The following is a 20950-nucleotide window of genomic DNA, read 5'->3' on the forward strand; positions in this document are numbered from 1 at the left end:
CTTTTCTGCTTGGTAATGGACAGCATGTGTTGAAATAAACACGTAAAATATATACTTATTGTAAGTCTGAGACAAAGAGACAGTCAAATTAACTTGTTAGAAAAATAAATGGAATGCTTCTCAAAAAAACAAAAAACAAACAAAAAACAAAAAAAAAAACATTACATACCACGCGACCTTTATGTAAAATAGACTAGGAACACGGCTCTATAGGGACCACGGAACCAAATGATTTCCCATAGACGGTAATGTTAACGTTTACCACTGTACTGCTTAATTAAATGGAGTTTTCAACACTGGTCCACTAGCCATAATTTTGAAGAATGTCATCTCGGAAACCTGTAAATAGAATTATTAAACATTCTACCAATTTGAACTTTTTTTATATGGGGGCCACCATCTTGTATTGAATTCAGCACCAAAAATTCATCTAAATTTACAACAAAATACACACTTAATTAACTCCCTCTGACAAAAACAGGCTAGGAAAAAATAACTTTTTTTCTATATATTTTACATCTACATGTATTGCCCAGCCCACACAAAATATAAAATCAGTAGGCCCCGATGCATTCACCTTCCTATTAAATCTTGATTTGGTTCTGTGGTCCCTTTACATACAACATGATACACAATTTTTTTTTTTCTTATTTTTTTTTTTTTTTTTCGTTTTAAATACAAAAATATGGTACTGAAATCTTAAGGAACACGTAATAAGCTTACATATCTATTGGAACTCGCTTAGCTTAAGTCTGTATTCTATAGCGGACTGATATTAAATCGCTCAGGTATATCATAATAGTGTGATACAGAAAAGTGCGCGGATTTATTTATTCTATAGAACACTGATTAAAACGCTTACATATTCTACATATGTTCGCAATATTACAGCGCGCCGAGTTAGACGCTCGAAAACGATATAAGGAGGTTTGCTGCAGTAAACATGTACATGTTATAACGCACTGATTCAATGATTCAAACACATTTTATTGTCAAAAAGTACAAAGGGATTGGGCACAAGTTTTTGCAACTTATCAACGCCCTTTCCCAAAACAAATATAAAATTACAATATTTGACAAATTAAAGACTAAAGGTCACCAATTCAATATCTTTGTAACATTGCTCTCCGATTTGTCAAAAGGCATGAAGTACAGAACAACAAATATCATGCATTTTAAAATCTATTACTTGTTTTTATAAACTTGTGCACAATTCTGAATATAAAAACAAGTAATAGATTTTAAAATGCATGATATTTGTTGTTCTGTACTTCATGCCTTTTGACAAATCGGAGAGCACTGATGATACTATAACGCTTTCATGTTCAATAAAGGGAGCAACCAACCAATTGTTTTTCCATAGACTTTAGTGTTAACGTTTTGGAGTATTTCATTCAAATTCTTGAATTCAAGATGACAATTTTGGTTTATAACAAAACTTTAGGGTCTCATATAACACATAATAAAAAAAAAAAGTTGGGTCCTTCAGCTCAAATTTTCTCCAGGGTAGCCATTTTGAAAATGGGCGAATTTCGCAATAAAAATTCACAAAAATCTTAAATGTTTACCTGTTAATTATTATTACCTCAACTTTTGGGGAAAAAAATTCAATCGGACTTTCGAAATTTATATCAATATTTCTTATTGATAGTTACCTATCAGGCTACATATCTATTTTCTTACTTCATTACATACTGGCCAATCAGTAGCTGCCAGACATTTTATCCCTGGCTCAACTTTCTATACACAGGGGATGTTTCAAAAATCTATTTTTTTCAATTGGTTGGTTGTTCCCTTAAGCGCTATGCTAGCGTGTACATGTTAAGAAGAGATATATATAGATATCACAATGCGCTCATTGATTATAGCCCTTTTGCCCGGAAACTAATAATAGGAAAATGGCGTCTGAATGCAATGTCCTTTGCGGTCTGTTCTTATGCAGATGAAGAACGATTTGTCAAAATACATATGAATTTATGATTACCACTTCGACGTCGACAGAAACGAAGTTACATACACATATGAGTTTGGTGATAAAATAAAAGAACAGACATTTTAGATATCTGCTTACAAAGGTGACCACTGACATTTGTTTCAACATTGCAAACGTACACATAACACAAACGACATTAAACTATATCATCTTAACATAAAATGGTTTTTATCATTACCGTCATCAAATAAATACTGCTACAATTGTTCTTTAGAAACTGGAATATATCGGCCAATCGAAACATTCATTATAATGCCTACAATTTCTCTGAAACCATTGCGCGGCCAATGGAAGCCTCGTTACAATGTTAACCATTTCTTTGTAACAATTGCTCGGCCAATCAAAGCCTACGATAAAATTTTACCATTTTTTCGTAACAATTGCTCAACCAATAGAAGCCTTCTATGCAATGTTTACCATTATTCCGTAACAATTGCTCAACCAATAGAAGCTTTCTATGCAATGTTTACCATTATTCCGTAACAATTGCTCAGCCAATGGAAGCCTTCGGTACAACGTTTTACCATTGCCTACCGGGAGGGTTCTAAAAATATAAGGCTTGATGATTCATTAAAAGTTCCTTTGATGTTTCTTTCAGACGAGGAAAATGGCGATAAGGATGACAAATATTACGATGACGATGAGGATACAGGAAACACAGTAGGATGTGGCCGTGGAGCCTTTGTTGTTGTTGTTGTTGTTAATGCCTTCCTGTAAATAGATTAATTGCATCCACATTAAGATTAATTAAAACAAAAAATAAATGAAAATAAATGGAAATATCGACACTTATAAAAATGTGAAAATAACGGCACTAATAAAAATTAATACTGAGGTTCTATACGTAAAGCAATCAACTGACACAATACACAAGCAAAAAAGGAAATTAAGTAACAAAAAAAAATATTGACACAAGAAAATAGGTCAGTGCGTCATAAACCCTCATCTTTCTTGAAATAAGCGTTTTAATGCATAAAAATAAGGCGTGTCGGATAATGTGCCTAAGTAAAAAGAAAGTCACTCAATAAAATAAGGACTGATTATATACTTTATCAAAACATCCAGTCGACAGTGGTTTTAAACAAATATCATTCTTGATGTGATTTAAATAACAAAGTGTTTTTTATTGATATCAATATATGACGTAGTCACATTTTATTGTCATATCAAAACGATCTACATGAAAAATACTTCGATATTACCTACACATGTATTTCTTAATCGGTCATATTGTCACATTCTACATACAAATATTCACTGTAGATATGTACTGCATTTATGTAGACAAAAATACTAAATATCTAGATTATCAAAGATAAAAAGGCGAATGATTAACATTTATTTTATACAAAATATGTGAAATTTTACAGTAATGTTATGATAGCTTCCTTATTATATGTCCACACTACTGCGAAAAAAACGACCTTTTTCTATCAATGTTAACGTATCCTCAGTTATACATGTAATGACAAGTGGTCCCAAACTACACAACATCACGATATAGGACTCCGTTATAACGCTTATCTGAATCTTCACAGTATAACTAATTCTATCGTCGTCATATTGCTTCTTTTCATTATATTACCGCAGGCACGGGTACAATTCGCCACCACGTGCAGGGTAACGAAGTGACGTCAGAGAAGTAGATGGCAACGATTGCCTCAGTTATATCCCGTTGCTTCATAAAGAATTTCATCATTCAAGTAAAAAAAGTCTTCATAAGCACAATTCGATGGAGAGGTAATCTACCAATCGTCGTGATTGGTACAGAATCGAGGGAATAACATGTCAATTGTAGCCAATCACAACCTTTTATCAAATCCATTGGAGAATCACGTGACCGTTCCTGTAACAGTTGTATCTATTCATACAACGAATCCAAGACGAAAGCAACCAATGGAAGCCGTCGTTACAAACCCACAATTCGAAGCAATCCAATGAGAATGTTAGGTAGAACACTTGCTTAAAATCTCAGTTTATCTTAAAAACTTCGTCACAATAAGCTGCCATAAAAGCCTTCGTTCCTCATGAAAAACGTATCAAAGAACGGTGACTTTCATTCGTCATGGAAGGCGAAATCAACCAATGGAAACCTTCGTTATATCCCGCCAGAGAGAAAGGTGGCAAAGAAGCCCACCACCAATGTTCCAATTAAAACGAAAGTACAGCAAATAGAAGCTGATGTCCTTCGCCGTCTACGTTCCTGAAAATAATGAAATATTTTACACTATCATTATAATAATTCAAACCAAAATTTAAACAGGAAATACAAAGAAAAAAACTTAAATAATAAAACCAAAGCCATCGTTCTTACTCAAAATCAATATCACGGAGTGTATGAACAAAAAATATATTAAAACGCACATTTGTAGAAGAAGGGTTCCAGGATTATCAAACAAGCTTGGGGTCTATAATTGTGTTCGGTTTAAAAAAATACTTATATAATTTCAGTTTACGTCATGGAAAAAAACGTCATACCCGACTGGCTAGGTAAACCCTACAGTCTAAAATTGTTTCATGATCCCGGAGCCAGGTGATACGGAAAAGTAAGCGTCTTCGTCGGCGACACCCTCTATGTAAATCTTACATAAATTCATATAACTTAATTGAAGTGTTCAAACAATGCGAATTGTTTCAACGGAACAGACAGACTTTCCAACAAGTATTGTCTAAACTTACAATGTCGCACAAGGAAAGAGATTGATATCATAATGCCAACAACTAAACTTCCCGTGACGTTAATCATCTTCATCACAAGACTCTGTCAACATTCGAAATCCATCACGAAAGTAAAGCTTTTGGGAATTGGTCCGAATATGAAATTAATCAAATCAACTTGGGCACTTTAGATTGTTGCAGTGGTAGGTTCCTCATACAGTTTTTTTTGAAATGGCGGAGATAAGTTCAATATAGCATCAGAAATTGAGATCCGGAATACAAATATAAAATGAGTTTATGGTCGATAATGTGATTTTAACAACACTTGGGATTTACTTCACTGAAAACTTAGAATATGTTTCTCAAAGTAAAGGTAATGAAACATCATGTAGCTATTGATGTGTAAAAACAGGCAAACGCTAGAGGGCATTTCTCTCGAAACGTAATGATTCACGGTTACAGACAAACGCTAAAGAGCATTTCTCTCGTAGGGTAATAATTCCCGAAAACAGACAAACGCTAAAGGGCATTTCTCTCGGAGGGTAATAGTTCCCGAAAACAGACAAACGCTAAAGGGATTTTTCTCGGAGGGTCATAGTTCCCGAAATCAGACAAACGCTAAAGGGATTTTTCTCGGAGGGTCATAGTTCCCGAAATCAGACAAACGCTAAAGGGGATTTCTCTCGGAGGGTAATAATTCCCAAAAACACAGACAAACGCTAAGGGCATTTCTCTCGGAGGGTAATAATTCCCGAAAACAGACAAACGCTAAAAGACATTTCTCTCGGAGGGTAATAATTCCCAAAAACACAGACAAACGCTAAAAGACATTTCTCTCGGAGGGTAATAATTCCCAAAAACACAGACAAACGCTAAAAGACATTTCTCTCGGAGGGTAATAATTTCCGAAAACAGACAAACGCTAAAAGACATTTCTCTCGGAGGGTAATAATTCCCGAAAACAGACAAACGCTAAAGGGTAATTATTCACGAAAAAACAGATCAACGCACAAATAAATAAGCATGTCGTCAACAATGGAACTGAATAAACCCATATTACTTTAACTGAAAAAAATATATATTGGGAAATGACACCAACTCAAAACAGAAAAATGAACAAATGTTCTTGACACTGCAAAATTAAGTAAACGTTTTAGCTTATATTTCTGTACCCATTAAGTCATTTATCAAGTGTTTTATTACATACATTTATACGTAGCTCTATAAGGAAGCTTTTATTTACAGACGTAACAGACGTTAATTTCAAGTATCCATTCTATTCACCACATGTTATATATATATATTGATGTTAAATGTAACATGTACATATTATTATATCATTTCATATTGATGTAAGATGTTACATTTACAGATCTTTATTTGCTTCTGTTTGTACATGACAAAGGAATTGATATAAAATCTTAGCATGTTTCTCCAACCCATACGAAATATATGTATATATTTCGAGTTTGAGTATTGAATAAAATATTTTTTCAAGTAAACCGTTTTTGGTCTTCTTCAGTGTCTTAGACCACCTGTTCTTGCATTTTCAAATGATTGTCACACATCTTCAATATCATATACTAGTAAGGATACCACAGGCACTTAAACACTAGCAGAACATTGCACCCAAAAGTCAAGTAATTATGAAAAACAAACTTAAATAAAATGGTGGCTATATTAAATTTCTGATTGAGGCAATACGATATATATGTCTCGAGGAGAATCGATAGGCAGATTCAAATGATTGGGGCCAAATGAAAGATTACGACAGAAAATATAATACCACAAAAGGATTTCCGATTTTATCTATTACATTTTTAACAATATTATCAACAACACAATAACGATCAGACCAAGCATTTAGTATTGTTTAAAGGGGCATTCCGTCGTTGAAAAAGAGTTTATGTTTTGAAATAAAACAAAAGTGAACAGGAATCTTGTGTTTTTCTTAACTAGTAAAAGCTATAAACTTTACCGTAATACACCGCTCAAAGCCAAAATGTAGCCCAAAGTTCTTAAAAATGAAAGTTTTTGAAAATGTTAGTTGCGCAAACAAGTTCACGAACAGGTTTGCGATTTGCTAATTGGTCAAATGAAGCGTAGGAGGCGTGGCTGAATATTCTAGTACGAGTGCAGAGAGGCAAAGTTTTGCCGATTTTCTGTACAAATATAATATTTATTCCATCACAGTCAATCATAAACATAAAGTTTCTTTTATTCATTAATCTGTACAACACACCTTTGGCGTTCAAACGAAGAAATACCCCTTTAGAGATATCATTACTTTATCACAACATTGGTATCATTACATTTAGTGCCGACGACCGTAACACAGACATGGTCGTTCATTTATCAAAACACTCCGAGACGTGTAACACGATGAAAAGGTCGTGTTCTTCATTTGACCATTGAAGATGAGGCCTACTAACAACTGCTGTGTACAAAATCATTGATGTGACTTTTCACTCCATCACAAAGGGCAAATGCATCAAATGATTTGTATACCAATAGCGCTTTTATTCACAGTAAGCATCTATGCACACATACATCAATGGCGATTCCAGATCAGAGATATCTAGCCAGAGAAAACATTATTGAAACTTTCCAGCCAGCGATAAACGTTATCGCCAGCTGTATTCAACATCTTGTTTGTTGTTGTTACATCAACACTCCCCGTTATAATTCGTTTACTCTCCGTAAAAAGATTGATGGTAAGGTTGGTTTGGTTTATTTTGTTTAACGTCCTATTAACAGCTAAGGTCATTCAAGGACGGCCTCCCATGCGTGCGACATGCGTGTGGTGAGTGCGTATGTGTGTTTTGGGAGGGTGCGGGTGCGGTATGTTCTTGTTAAGCCTCCTTGTGATAGGCCGGAACTTTTGCCGATTTATAGTGCAACCTCACTGAATCATACTGCCGAAGACACCCAGCAGCACAACCCACCCGGTCACATTATACTGACAAGCAACTACCAAGTTTTAAAGACTCTGGTATGTCTCGGCTAGGGGACAGAACCCAAAGCCTTCCTCACAATAACGAAATCAGGTGCCGTTTCACATCGACCAACGTCCCCACAGAAAATGAGTTTCTGCAGATTGTAGCTATTTTCTTGAGTGATTAAAATACGAAATACGTACATGTACTTCCTTTACATGTATATAAAAATAAAGAGCAAGTCTTCAGATTTGAAAAAAAATACATTCCCACTGAAACTAGAAAGACGTAAAGTCGACTGTATCATACGTAATAGTGTCAAAATGCAAGAATTCTCAAAGTGTAGGTTGCACCAGGTTAGACCTTCGGGTACCCTTGTAATCGTATAATCTTATATGCCATTAGGCCTATCCAATTCCATTATTTCTCATGTAGAGAAAACTATAAGCTTTGATATGATATAAATTTCACATCATTTGAACTTCAAATGAGCGATCGAGGGGAGGGGATCACAAGTAATAACATAAGTAAAATATTAAGTTGTGCGAGTCCCAAAATGTATTTACATCATATGCAGTGTGGCGCTCCTTCTATTATAAATCCAATTCCAGAAAACGAATGGCGGTGAAGACTTGGAGTGAAACTATAATTATTGTAGTAATATCTGTCAACTTTTGGTTACTGTAGACTTCGGGAAAGCGGTTAACGTGAGGGTATATGCTACGATACCGACTAACACCTCTGTCATTATATTTCAACAGAAAAGATGATGATAAGAACGAATGTGATAAAAAAAAAGACGCCACAAAAGTAAATACACCAGTCCTGAGATTTACATTCACCTTGTTGAGTCTGAAATTAAAGAAAACACTAACTATAATTGTCGAAAGTTTTATTTTAAAGTTAATGGGCTCTATTTTACATGATAACTAAAATTACACTCTTAACGTTTCAACTACGCTCCTAGGATTTTACACATAATTGATTTGATTCCCAAGAAATGCTGTCGTAAACGGACTCAAACTTTGGTGGTAACTTTCAGTCTGAAAGCGATAATAATTTGTAAACTTTTGTTGTTTTTATTTCTTAATGTCATCACTTATAGATATTTATGATATACCATGGCTACCTTTTGATGTATTATATGGGTAGCAGTATATATCTCTTGCCGGTGAAGCATCTTTAAGATACTGTAGCGCGTTTCTAAATTTAAATAGTTTAGAGCATTGATGGCCCGCCCAAATTATTTCTGTAGAAATATTTACATGAAGAAAGAGGTGTTAGCGCTATCACCATAAAGCATTATGATTCCATTACAAAACACTCTAGAATAAGTTTACCACGAAAATATGACCCATTACAGTAAACAAATAATTTTATTTCCTGCGTTAGGTATGCCATTGTGTTAGATATATTTTTTGTCATTTCCCCCTATAATTATTTTCTTGTGGTTTAAAATATTATAATTTGATATTGGGAACTCACATAGCTTGTTTGTTTACATAGATATTGCTTTATCATTAAAATCATCTTCCGTTCATTTTATGACGTATTTGAGCGAGTATACTACATGTCCGTTCGTTTCTGATTGACTTCAGGCGATGTTCTTTCCAATCTATTCCCTCTTCTTTTAATACAAAAAATGTTTACGGTGGACATCGTGATCTCCTATGGTATATAATTTCGTTGTGAGATATGAAGTGAACCTTGTTCGTACTAGTTGATAAGCCTTATGCGTGAAATGCCACAAACTCGATTCGCATTTTGAGGACAACAACGTTCCTGAGAGTACACCATTCTATGGAATTTCATGACTGACAGCGTCTTGTTTCCTGCTTATTCCTTACCGCCTACAGCCTACTGCTTACCGCTAGATGCCTTTTACCTATTGCTTATTAGTTACAACCAACTGTTTGCACTGTTACAAGATAAGAAAATCGCTGTGTAAACACATAGGAAGTCTGTACTTATACTTAGTAGTCAGTTGACAGTAAGCATTATTAGTGACAGTAGTTGGCTGTAAACAGTGATTATAGCTGTCATTTCGCAGAAAGCAGTAGCAATAGCTAAGATATAGCATGCAGTAGGCAGTGGGCAGTAACCAGGCCGCTTTCTCTTATGGAGTTCCATACCTTGGTTTGATATTCTTTTATTATTTTAGTGAACCAGGCATATCCATATTATAATCAATTACGTACAATGTATATGATAAAGTTGTGTACATTGTCATATCCAATCTATTACGGATGATACAGTTGTGTACATCATCATATCCAATCTATTACGTATGATACAGTTGTGTACATCATCATATCAAATCTATTACGTATGATAAAGTTGTGTACATCATCATATCCAATCTATTACGTAGGATACTGTTTTGTTCATCATCCTATATAATCTATGACATCAGGTACAGTTCTGTTTTCATCGTAATGCGTCTAACGGCATCGCATCTATCTAAACAATCTATAATCCCGTATAGTCTGACATTTCCTCGCGGGTCATTTTTACATGTTAACCCTAACATTGGTCAGCCAGGGGTGACTAATCTGATAAGGATTCAGTCACATGACTCAAAGATAAACGAGAAAATCACTATCCACTTCATAACTCCTGTTAAAATCAAATTCGGTAATGTTTGATATTTTTGGTGAATTCGTGAATTTTCAGCCATATAGTGGAAGAGAAGATGTTGGCAATGTTTTTTTGTACAACTTCTGCTATATAAATGTTTTAACTGAACATACAACTCCCCTTCATTCATAACTCGCTTTTGATTTACTCGTGCGATTTTTTTATTTCTATTTATTTATTTTTATTTATTTTTGCTTCATTCATTTAATATGCTTAGCTAACTTAATAGGTTGTTGAATAAGAATTTAAGAAATTAAGCAAAAAAAAAACAATCCAAAAAAGTCATCAACTTTCAGTTAGCCATGTGACTTTAGGATGCAGCGGTAACTTTTATCGCTGCATCATCGGTATCCACGTGATTTGTCTTACATGTACCTCCGATTGACCCAGTGGGGGAACAAGGACAAAAGTATCATATTCATGAATTATCCATGAACTTAATCCAGTAATTTCATTGGTTCCGTTGAAAATGATTTCGGAAAATACAACCAGTCAGAAACGTTATTTTATATACCCTTTGGCTTGTTGCGCAAGATGGCAAGATTGGAAACCATGCCGACTCATGGGCGCAACTATCGCTTCTATTTTCCATGCGTTTTGACTAATCTATAAAAAAATTAATGCTTATGTCATAACCGAAGGATTTCAAGCCAGTGTTCAAACGGATCAACAGAGTGAAGAGAGGACTCCGTGGGGGCAGACGATGTTATAGAGCTTTGATGCACTTTGAATTTATGTTCAATCCGATTAAAATATCAAATGCACGTAAACTTTAGTACTGAACCTTGAGTTAGAATCCTTAAATACAAATGCATGTTATTATTTTGTCGTATGACAATGATTTTAAGATTAAAAAATGGATCAAAAACGATCGTGAAAGCCGACGATGCATCGACAGTTGATTGGAATTGTTAAGAGTGGTAGGCAGGGGAGGGGCAATCTAATTGGTCGACATTTCTATAAACAATACTAAATATAATTGTCGACCAATCAAATCTACTTCCGTTCCATAGTCAATGCATCGTAGATCTTCAAGTCTTACAGCTTGTTGATACATGTATATTATGTGTAGAGACTAATATTTTTTCTATTAATACTAACCAGAAGCAGACGGCTGTGGTAGCATTATGTTAATAGCTTCGCTCCTCATGAAAGTTATAATTATGATGGCGAGCTGGTATGTTACATTCCTCTGGCGGGCTGCTAACGATAAGCCCTTTGATGACCGTTTTATCTTCAACGCACATTTATTCCTCCGTTATCATTTACACCTGCACGAAAGGTGCATAATCATACCGGTTTCTGTATTTCCTTTGACGTATAAGACGAAAATTATACATTGTAAATAAACAGAACATTCAAATAGCCAGACTTTCCAGCGACAGGCATGAATAAGCATTCAAGCCACATACTCCCAAAGAAATACACATAAATGTTTACATTTTGACCTCTTTACAGATCTCTGACTTATTATATATACCTAACAAATTATCGCGAATCAAAAACTGGAGGAAAACATGTATTTATGAAAGAATAGGGGAAATTCCCAAAAATAATAATTGGGTCCGACGGATCACGTTTTTATCCAAATTAGTCCCACAATGCAACGGGTTGGTTATCAGTCATCAACAACAATGGCGGAACGCCGAAAGCATGTGCCTGCCAAAACGCCGACAGATTCTGCCAAAAAGAAATGTATAAGGGAGTGGAATCGACAAGACCTCAGGATTCCCTTTGGAGAAGAATTGATTCGTTGGAACTTAGCAAGAGAGGAAAAGAAAATAGACTCGAATTCCGATTTTGTCTATTGGATTGCTGGTTAGCTTTTCCGTATTCCTCGTACATTGTCAACTTTACCGATCTGATTTTATCGATCTTTTGCTATATTGATATTGCTATATTTTAAAATAAGTTCTTACTTGTATATTGATAAGTTGTTTCGAGAAAATTTTGCTAATATGTTCAAATGAAAGCATTAATAGGCAAGTCCACGCATACTCGATATGTAAACAACGACAAATGTGTGTAGTTTATGTGTAATGCACGTTGTTGTAGCCTCACTATCGGCTCCGTGACAAATCTCAAGATAAGAATGAATGCGGAGAGTTATTTTCATACACTGATGTCGCAAGGATTCCCAGGTCAAGCGTCCAGTCCAATAGTCATCTTCATGTTAGGGGAGCGTGGATGAGCATCTGGGATTGTCAATCATACATGTGTATATTTTAGGTTATTTGGGAGTATGCGGCTTCAACATTGCTGACAATGGGTTCTGTAATTCGATAACAACTCCTTCACGATATATCAGCAAAATGTATGACCGTCTTACTATTTCTCAATTGATGAAAAGTGAATTATGTCATAGTCTGTACCATAAATATTTACATATCCATGCATAAAAAACAACGTCAACTAAAGTCTATATCATATTCTTTTTTATACTTGTGTTATATGTACATAAGTCAGTTTTAATCTATATCACAATACTTTTCTTGAATAACAGCTATAGTCAGTATCATAAAACGTTGCATACTTATATGCATCCGTTATACATGCACTATGAAAGTTATATAGTCCGTATCATAATAATGAATATCACTATTAAATGAAATGTACAGGTGACAACTGAAACTGAGAGTATGGTGTATTAGAACTGAAAGCAGTATGAAATAGGATTATATGTACATTTTTATGCCATCACTGGCAATGAGGAGATTGAGTATTATCTACGAAGCATTTAACACTGACTAAAATAAGAAGACGAATATAGTATTTCGAATAAAACACTTTGATAAACAGAAAATGTTTTTTATCGCCTGCTGTCAATAATCATCAGCTCCACTTCCCAGAGCTAGAATGATAATGGTAACGACTACCCCAATGATAGTCATACAGCAGAGGAGACAAAGCCCTTTAGTCGAACAAGTGCTCTCTCTTGTGGCGGGAGTCTGAAATAAAAAATAAAAGTTACGATGTTTTAGAATGGTTGAACAAGTTTCGAGGGTTTAATGCCATGGGGACGTAACTGAACTTTTGGGTATTTTTAGTAAAACGCATTTTAATGTTTTACACTGTGATATCTTGCATACTATATATCAAATCAAAATAAGATTCACATACGTTATGTTATATGTGTAAGTGATATGCAAATTTATAATAAAACTATTTCTCTATGTAATTAATAATTGCTAATTATTCACTTGCGACTTTATGGCATGCAAAAAATATTTCAGAAAAATAAAACCACATACTTAATTACTTATAATTATTATGTTAAGTAAGTCTTTAAGGCATAAAAAGCAAACCTTTTAACAAATAACATGCCGATGGGGCCTGTTTCGCTCACTTTGATAATTCATTGATTATGGCAAAGCACTCTGAATTTATACAGTGTATAAAATATATATTTTCATTTCAGGGACCTGTCTCTCAGTACCATGTTTTTCTGTCAACCCTAACTTATCAACTTTTTAACTTAATTGAACGTTCAACGCAATCTAGATACTGATAGGTCAGCAACAGCCCTGTCACGTGACTATATATCCCCTAAAATTATCAAGAAGCTATCTGCTCAAATCGCTGAAGTTCAGTTTGCAATTCGATATTTGGACTTTGGCAAATGCAAGTAGGACGCGATATATGCTGACATGGCTATTGTTTTCTTCTTCCTCCATATACTGGTATGGTACTCGCTGGTATTATATTACCTGGTGCCTTTTTCAAGACACCAAAATTGTCAATTTGATCGAAATGCCCTTGAGCTTTGACCCAATGACACTGAATTTGTCAGTTGAAATCTTGTTTTATCCCAACTAACGTATATAATAATAATATCACGACAAAATATTCATCAGTGAAAAATAAAAATGTTGACCTTGACCTTTATCTCCGGAACTAGTAACCTTGATTTCTTAATTCCGATCAACTTTGATTTATACCGTCATAAAATGTGCATGCGTGAAATGTTGCAAAAAAATGACCTTAACCTTTGTTTCAATTGATTATGAATTTTGGTCAATTCTGTAATTCCGATTATTTTTTCATCATATTGTCATAACAAAATGTTCACCAGAGAGAAAATTTGACCATGACCATGACCATGACCTTTGAACTTGACCCCTGGACAGTTGTCTTGTTGAATACTTCCGACCCAAAAATCATATAAAATGGATTTCCCTTCAACTACGGATGCTTTAGATCAAATATGGACCATATCATTTCATTCCCTCAATAGAAGGACATTTTTCAAAGGCTGTGCTTTATTTCCTCGTTTGGACCCTACCCCGAGGACCCTGAAGCAAGCCCAACTGTTTATTCAAAAATTGGCCTCCTTTCCCCCAAGTGATCCATGACTAGTAGTGATTTTTAGAAAAAGAGGGGCCTCGTACGCAGCTCGATGGCATAAACTCACTGGCACATCGGGGCATAGGAATTAATTGTAATAAATAAAAAAGACAGTGTGTCATCGGACTGATGATGGCAGCTTGAAATGACATAGTCGAAAGACGAAAGAATTGTTTTCTATGGGAAATAATTAAATTTCTTTTCATTCAGAGATTAAGAGCATAAAGTGATACTATATGTTCCAATATCGATATCCCAATAATTGAGACAGTATTAATAATGAAAATATTTTTTTAATAAAAAGATAATAATTTCCAAATATAAAACAAAAATATTAATATGAAAATCGAGAGGATGGAAGACCACAGAATTCCTGTATTAAATACAAGACTACGGTGTAGTTAAAATTTATCCCTTACTTTAACCTACAGAGAAAGACCAGTACCTCGAATTCACCTCCAACACATATACTGGGTGTAATTCGAAAGCCATCAACCTCTCTCTCCAACACACATACTGGGTGTAATTCTGCAGTCACTAGCCCCTATCCTCAACACCAACTGGATGTTATTCGCACTCTGCCACATAAAGCTATACCTTAAGAAAGTCTTCTGTGTGCCAGGCTGGAAGTAGGTTTGGGAACTTACTAGGAGGACTACGGAACCACCGAACGGGCAGGCGACCGCCAACCAGCAAACGTACAAATTACTCTTCCATACAAATGAGGTGACCGCCAATCACTCAAAGAAACACCACTCCTACATACAAAGGGGGAGTATCTGGGGCTATCAACAGAAATCCGTTACATGGGAGTGACATACACAACAAGTACCACAATACTATTTAGTACCGAAAGATAAAATGAAATATCTCTCATGGTCAAGACTGGTACCATCTATCAAAATAAATATGCGGACTGTCCATCTTAATATATCGGCGAGACGGAAATACCGCTCTATTAACGGGTGTCAGAACATCAAAAAGATTCCTTTTGGTCAGGGCCTAAATGAGATTTCTTCAAAAAGTTTAACCCAGACAATATCAGTGTTTAACCAAGACCAATGCTGATTCCATCGTGGTTGCAAGAAGGCTATTTTTTCGCAAGGTTCGGTGTTTGTTTACATAGGTTTATTTACAGAAAAAATTGCTTATTCTTTCTACAATTTTACTGTTGTTGATGTGATTTTGAGAAAGAATAGCAGCATAAATCATTTGATTTCTCTCATAAATAACTTCATTTCGTCGAGATATTTTCCCCCGAACATTTGAATGTCGCTGCTTTAAGGTTTACAGATATCCCCAGCATACTTCAAATCCCTAAATTTCGGTTTTTCACAGTCTGTTTTCATGAATGGTATTTCCTTGTAGTATTTCCTTAATAATTTTCCGTAAAAGATCTCCGTAAAAGATCGATTGCTTCGGTGGCCTAAATTCCAGAAATGACCGTAGGCCTCCTCCGAGGCAGAATCTTTTAATGTTTCTTTAATGACCTTTCTGATCTCTTGCGTCGTGCCGTGAGCGGCAATGCCATTCCTGCCTTTTGTTCGACTATTTCGACCCTCTACCGGTAAAGCAGGGGGAACTATAGATTTCCACAGTTCCCTACCGGTAAAACCGGGGGACTATAGGATTTCTCAGTCTCCTACCGGTAAACCGGGGGAACTATAGATTTCCCCAGTCCCCTACCGGTAATGCCAGTTTGTCAGCGTTCAAGCGGCATCATTCCTTTGGGAATTTTGATCAAACTTAACGCAAGAAAATACCGGTAAGATGTTGTCATGACAAATAACAATTAAAATTGTAATTCAAATCCTAGAGACGATACAATCGCACAATGTATAGCGGATCCAGTGTTATTTTGAGTCGGGGTCTCTATGTCGTAGATGATGACTACTTCACTGAATAGCGTACGGGAGGCTTGTCGCCTGTCATCCAGATCAGATACAACCGTGAAAGCACAGATCGGCCCTTTCACAGCTTTGCGAGAAACGGGAAGGAGGCGTCATAAACCAAGCACCTCGGATCATCACCTGAGGTTACATGGCCTGTGTTGTAACTGACTAAGCCAATTCGGCCCCTCCATATCAATGTAGCATATAAAACGAATATTTATAATGCATTCGGGTCGCATTGATTGTTGTTTTCTTTCTTTTTTTTTCTTCTTTTTGTTTGTTTGTTTTTTTGGGGGTTTTTTTTGTTATTTTGGGCTTTTTTTATTGTTTTTGGTTTTGTTTTGTTTTTATTTTTTTTTTTTTTTATTATTTTTTTTTTATTTTTTTTGCAGCATTATTCTTGTTTCAGTTTTTACTTTGCGCATGTTTTATAACCACACAAAAAAATAACAAAGTCGTCACATACAGTCAGAAAATACTATTTCATATATAACGAATACATGGCAAATATAGCTTACATGTAGTGTACAATACATTACACATCTGTACAATACCGGATTGCGTTCAACCAAAAGACTGTGTATGATAATTTAAAAAATGGCAAATGTACTTTATGTGCACACATAATAACGTGACCTTGACATTGTGAGGCAACGCTTCAATTAAAAAATTAGCAGAATTGTTTTTATCGGGAAAAGTGCTAAACTAATTGTTACGATTAAATAAGAATGTGCACAATTTCTCATTTTGTATACAATTCTTAAAAAGAAATATGCAAAAATTAAATGCGTAATGCTTAGTTATTTCATTTAGAAATGTTTTCAGAATCGCTGAACCACAGTCTTGGTGTCATTGAAAGCTTGGTTTAGCTTACTGATGACTTTTATCGTCATGTCCTAAAGGTGAAATGGTTAAATATTTATGAATAATTAGGTCCTTATCAAACCTGCGTTTTACCTTAGCACTAGGAATGTCGTATTCAAGCATATGATTATATTAAAAGATCTGTTCATTATTTCTATTATTCGTAGTTCGTCATTTGATTGACAGCAATATGACATTGGTTACCCCGATACAAACTATTTTTACAACAATAATCAATTTTGAAACCATTTACAGTCACAACTTGTTAACACTACTAAATATTTACGGCCAACGTTCATATCAAACTAAAAATTCAAATTAATATGAAACGAATACATTTATTAAAATTTCACGCATCTGTTTAATAGCATGAAACTGATAACCAATGAAATGATGCGATTCAAAGGACCATGCCATCCTGAACTTATCGGGTATTGTTGATTCCCCGAGGAGTTCCGGATGAGTATCATTTACCGGATTTTTCGCTATTTCGAGAGCCTATAACACAGGTTCATGAAAAAGAAAACGAAATAAAAATGAAACAAGAAAAATAAACCCTGATATGAAATTTCTGCAAAAGAAATATTCGTTATTTTTTAATAGAAAGCAGAAAATTAAACCTCCTTCTTTATGGTCCCCATATATACGTGTACGTGAATATAAAACTGACAATGGTTAAAAACCGACGGCGGCATTTCAAGGTTAAAGCTACCTGTGATAATGGATTGATTTATTGTATTGGTTAAGATGTTAGGGGGAACTCGCTTTCATTTCGTCAGATTTGATAAATCATAAATACTTCTTATCAGTTCCAATTGGTTCCGACAAAGAGAATAACAACGAAGGGAAATTACTCGTACACAACACCATTGCCAGCTTCTATAATCACTTAATACCAACACTATAATACTTAATACTATATCAACGTTCAGTGCCATACCGAAACGTTCCATCTGGCGTTGTTGGTAGCACTTGTTTTTTGGGCGGAAGAATATATAGAAAAGTGTGCAAGTAAGGCACGTGACATACCCGCACAAAAGAGTTCTCTTCTTAACGTAATATAGACATATCTTGGTTTCAAATTCACATTAAAAACACAAAATAAATTAAATATTAAATTAAATATTATATTAAATAAATTAATCCCTATCCCGTATAATTCTCATTTTTAGCAACAATTAGACAAGAGGCCCACGGGGGTTGCTTCGCTCAACTGGATATTTCAGTAATTATGGTAAAAACATTCAATATAAATTACAATAACGATATTATAAGGTAAGGACGAACACAACGATATCGATCATGATGAAATGATGATGATCATACTTAATATCATAGCTTTGAACTTGTTACATTGCCGACAAGCAGTAATTGTGATGAGTTGAAATAAAAAATGGGTTGTTGTGTAATTGAACACTATACAAAAAGTTAAACATTTCTCGCTGTTACCGCCCTCCTAAAGTTTGAGATTAAAATTTTTACTTTGAAATTTAAATTTGATCAAATGAGCAATGGCATCTTGAAGGAATTTTATCGTATACCCCCTCTTTATTTGTTACGTAGTTTCCTCTCTTTCTAAGCTACTAATCATCATTTTAGGACGTACATGTAAAATGTAGATGAAACATCTTTAAATGGCGCTGAATTATTTCGCAGTCGCCCAATCGGTAGCAAACCAGAAATATTTTCTTTACAACGCTCACTAGGAATTCAGGAAACGAATGACGACTTTCGTTAGAAACTCGTGAATATGAAAATTGCTCATACTCATGTAAAGTATAGGCCCCAAGGGCCTGTATGGGATATCTTATGAATCATGATACAATATTCAGGTTGAAAATAATACACAGATGTCCCATATTTCTACAACTCCTCAGTAATATGTCCCATGCAGTTAATAACACTTCTGACTCTTTCGGAACCCCTCGAGTGTGAGTCACATGGCGGAGGTTCCAACCTGATGAGTCGAAAGACTCAAAGTTAAACGAATGACGACTTTCGTTAGAAACTCGTGAATATGAAAATTGCTCATACTCATGTAAAGTATAGGCCCCAAGGGCCTGTATGGGATATCTTATGAATCATGATACAATATTCAGGTTGAAAATAATACACAGATGTCCCATATTTCTACAACTCCTCAGTAATATGTCCCATGCAGTTAATAACACTTCTGACTCTTTCGGAACCCCTCGAGTGTGAGTCACATGGCGGAGGTTCCAACCTGATGAGTCGAAAGACTCAAAGTTAATAAAGAACTTAAACAATGCGGTTCTGACACCTTCATCCACCTCTAAGACTTTGGAGGTTCATATCGTGGTTTTTAAAATTAGTTATCGGATATTTACATTTTTGATATATGTTGAACCTCGAAGTCATATCGATATTTGCTCAAAACACGGAGCAAATCTCCGCAAATATCCACCGGGGACTGTTCGTGGTTAATATTTCAAATAACTTTATAATGTCAGCAAGAATGAATGATTCCAGCAAAGATGGATATTTAATGACTTAAAAAATACACACCTTTATTGTTGGGGATGAATTTATGAACCGTTTAACATTTTTTTTCAGGTGGTGTGTCTTTCTCGCTAGAGTATTACTGAGCCATTGCGAAACGTTCTGGAGAAAGAACACTCGGAACTTCTTGCAGTGTATAATGAAAAACATATCATACGAAACGAAGTTGTGGAGTCGCATATACCAATGGAAATAATGGGGATGGATTCGTTTCGTTCGTTTATTCTGTAAAATGTATAACTGTCATTGTTTTACTAAAAATATAAATAACTGGTAATAAATGTTGAAAATCATGATATGAACATTCGAAGTCTTGTATAGGAGGACTATCCGACATGTTGGTCGTATCCACAAGGTGTCGGATTAGACAGGTCAACGGATTATACGGGATGGATGTATATGAATGTCTAAATCATGTCACGTGATTGTAACATAACAATAGATAGGTATTATTGACTGGTTGAAAGCACAATGATCATAGTAAGGACGATTGTCCCGATCACAGTTCCACAACAAATACGAAAACACCCGAGGTTCGACTCCTCAGTCGCTGTGACGGCAGGTGTCTGCAACAAAAACAAAATCACCCGTTTTATATATTACCATGACCAGATTACTATTTAATAAAGGTATATTCTAAATACTTTGCACAAAGTCATAATAATAAAATAAAAAGAAAAGAGAAAAATGTACTAAGACTTCAATGTCGTATATCGCGAGTTACCTTATCGTGTTGACCAGATTTGCTCGTTTATGAGTACGGTCCTGGTGATTATACGTTGCTTTCACGGTGGTTAGGAAGAAAAAAACTACAATGGGTCATTCTTTAAAATGTATGGACCATCAATTTATATTTATATTTCCACTTAATTCAGACTCAATGAACCTACCACAGTCAACTCAAGCCATTTTTCAATGAACTATATCAAGTCCGGCGTAGGAATACATTTGTTGAGCCTAGGACTATATTTTGTTTTAATTCCTTTACAAAAGTGATCATATTTATATGAAATGAATTCCATTAAAACAATATTTGGTTTAATTCGTTATTAAGTTTGTTCACGAAAGAAATCCTGAAAGTAATAACCATATGTAGACGAAGAGTG

General features: G+C 35.0%; 1 protein-coding gene across 4 annotated transcripts in view; it reads right to left on the reverse strand.

Annotated features, from left to right (window-relative positions):
• Nucleotides 1-1700: 1700 nt before the first annotated feature.
• Nucleotides 1701-20950, reverse strand: part of LOC117335835 — a 37373-nt gene continuing 18123 nt past the window's right edge. The window contains exon 3 of one of the 4 annotated variants that reach the window (XM_033896072.1): nt 1701-2704. In XM_033896072.1, the coding sequence (XP_033751963.1) occupies nt 2588-2704 (117 nt within the window). In that variant the 3' untranslated portion in view covers nt 1701-2587. Of the gene's footprint in view, nt 2705-2726; nt 4197-12644; nt 13173-16923; nt 20411-20950 lie in introns of those variants that run through there. The other 3 variants (XM_033896074.1, XM_033896070.1, XM_033896071.1) reach the window with 3 other exon arrangements.

Source organism: Pecten maximus, chromosome 10 (genome assembly GCF_902652985.1).
Source record: "Pecten maximus chromosome 10, xPecMax1.1, whole genome shotgun sequence".
Taxonomy (NCBI): Eukaryota; Metazoa; Mollusca; class Bivalvia; order Pectinida; family Pectinidae; genus Pecten; species Pecten maximus.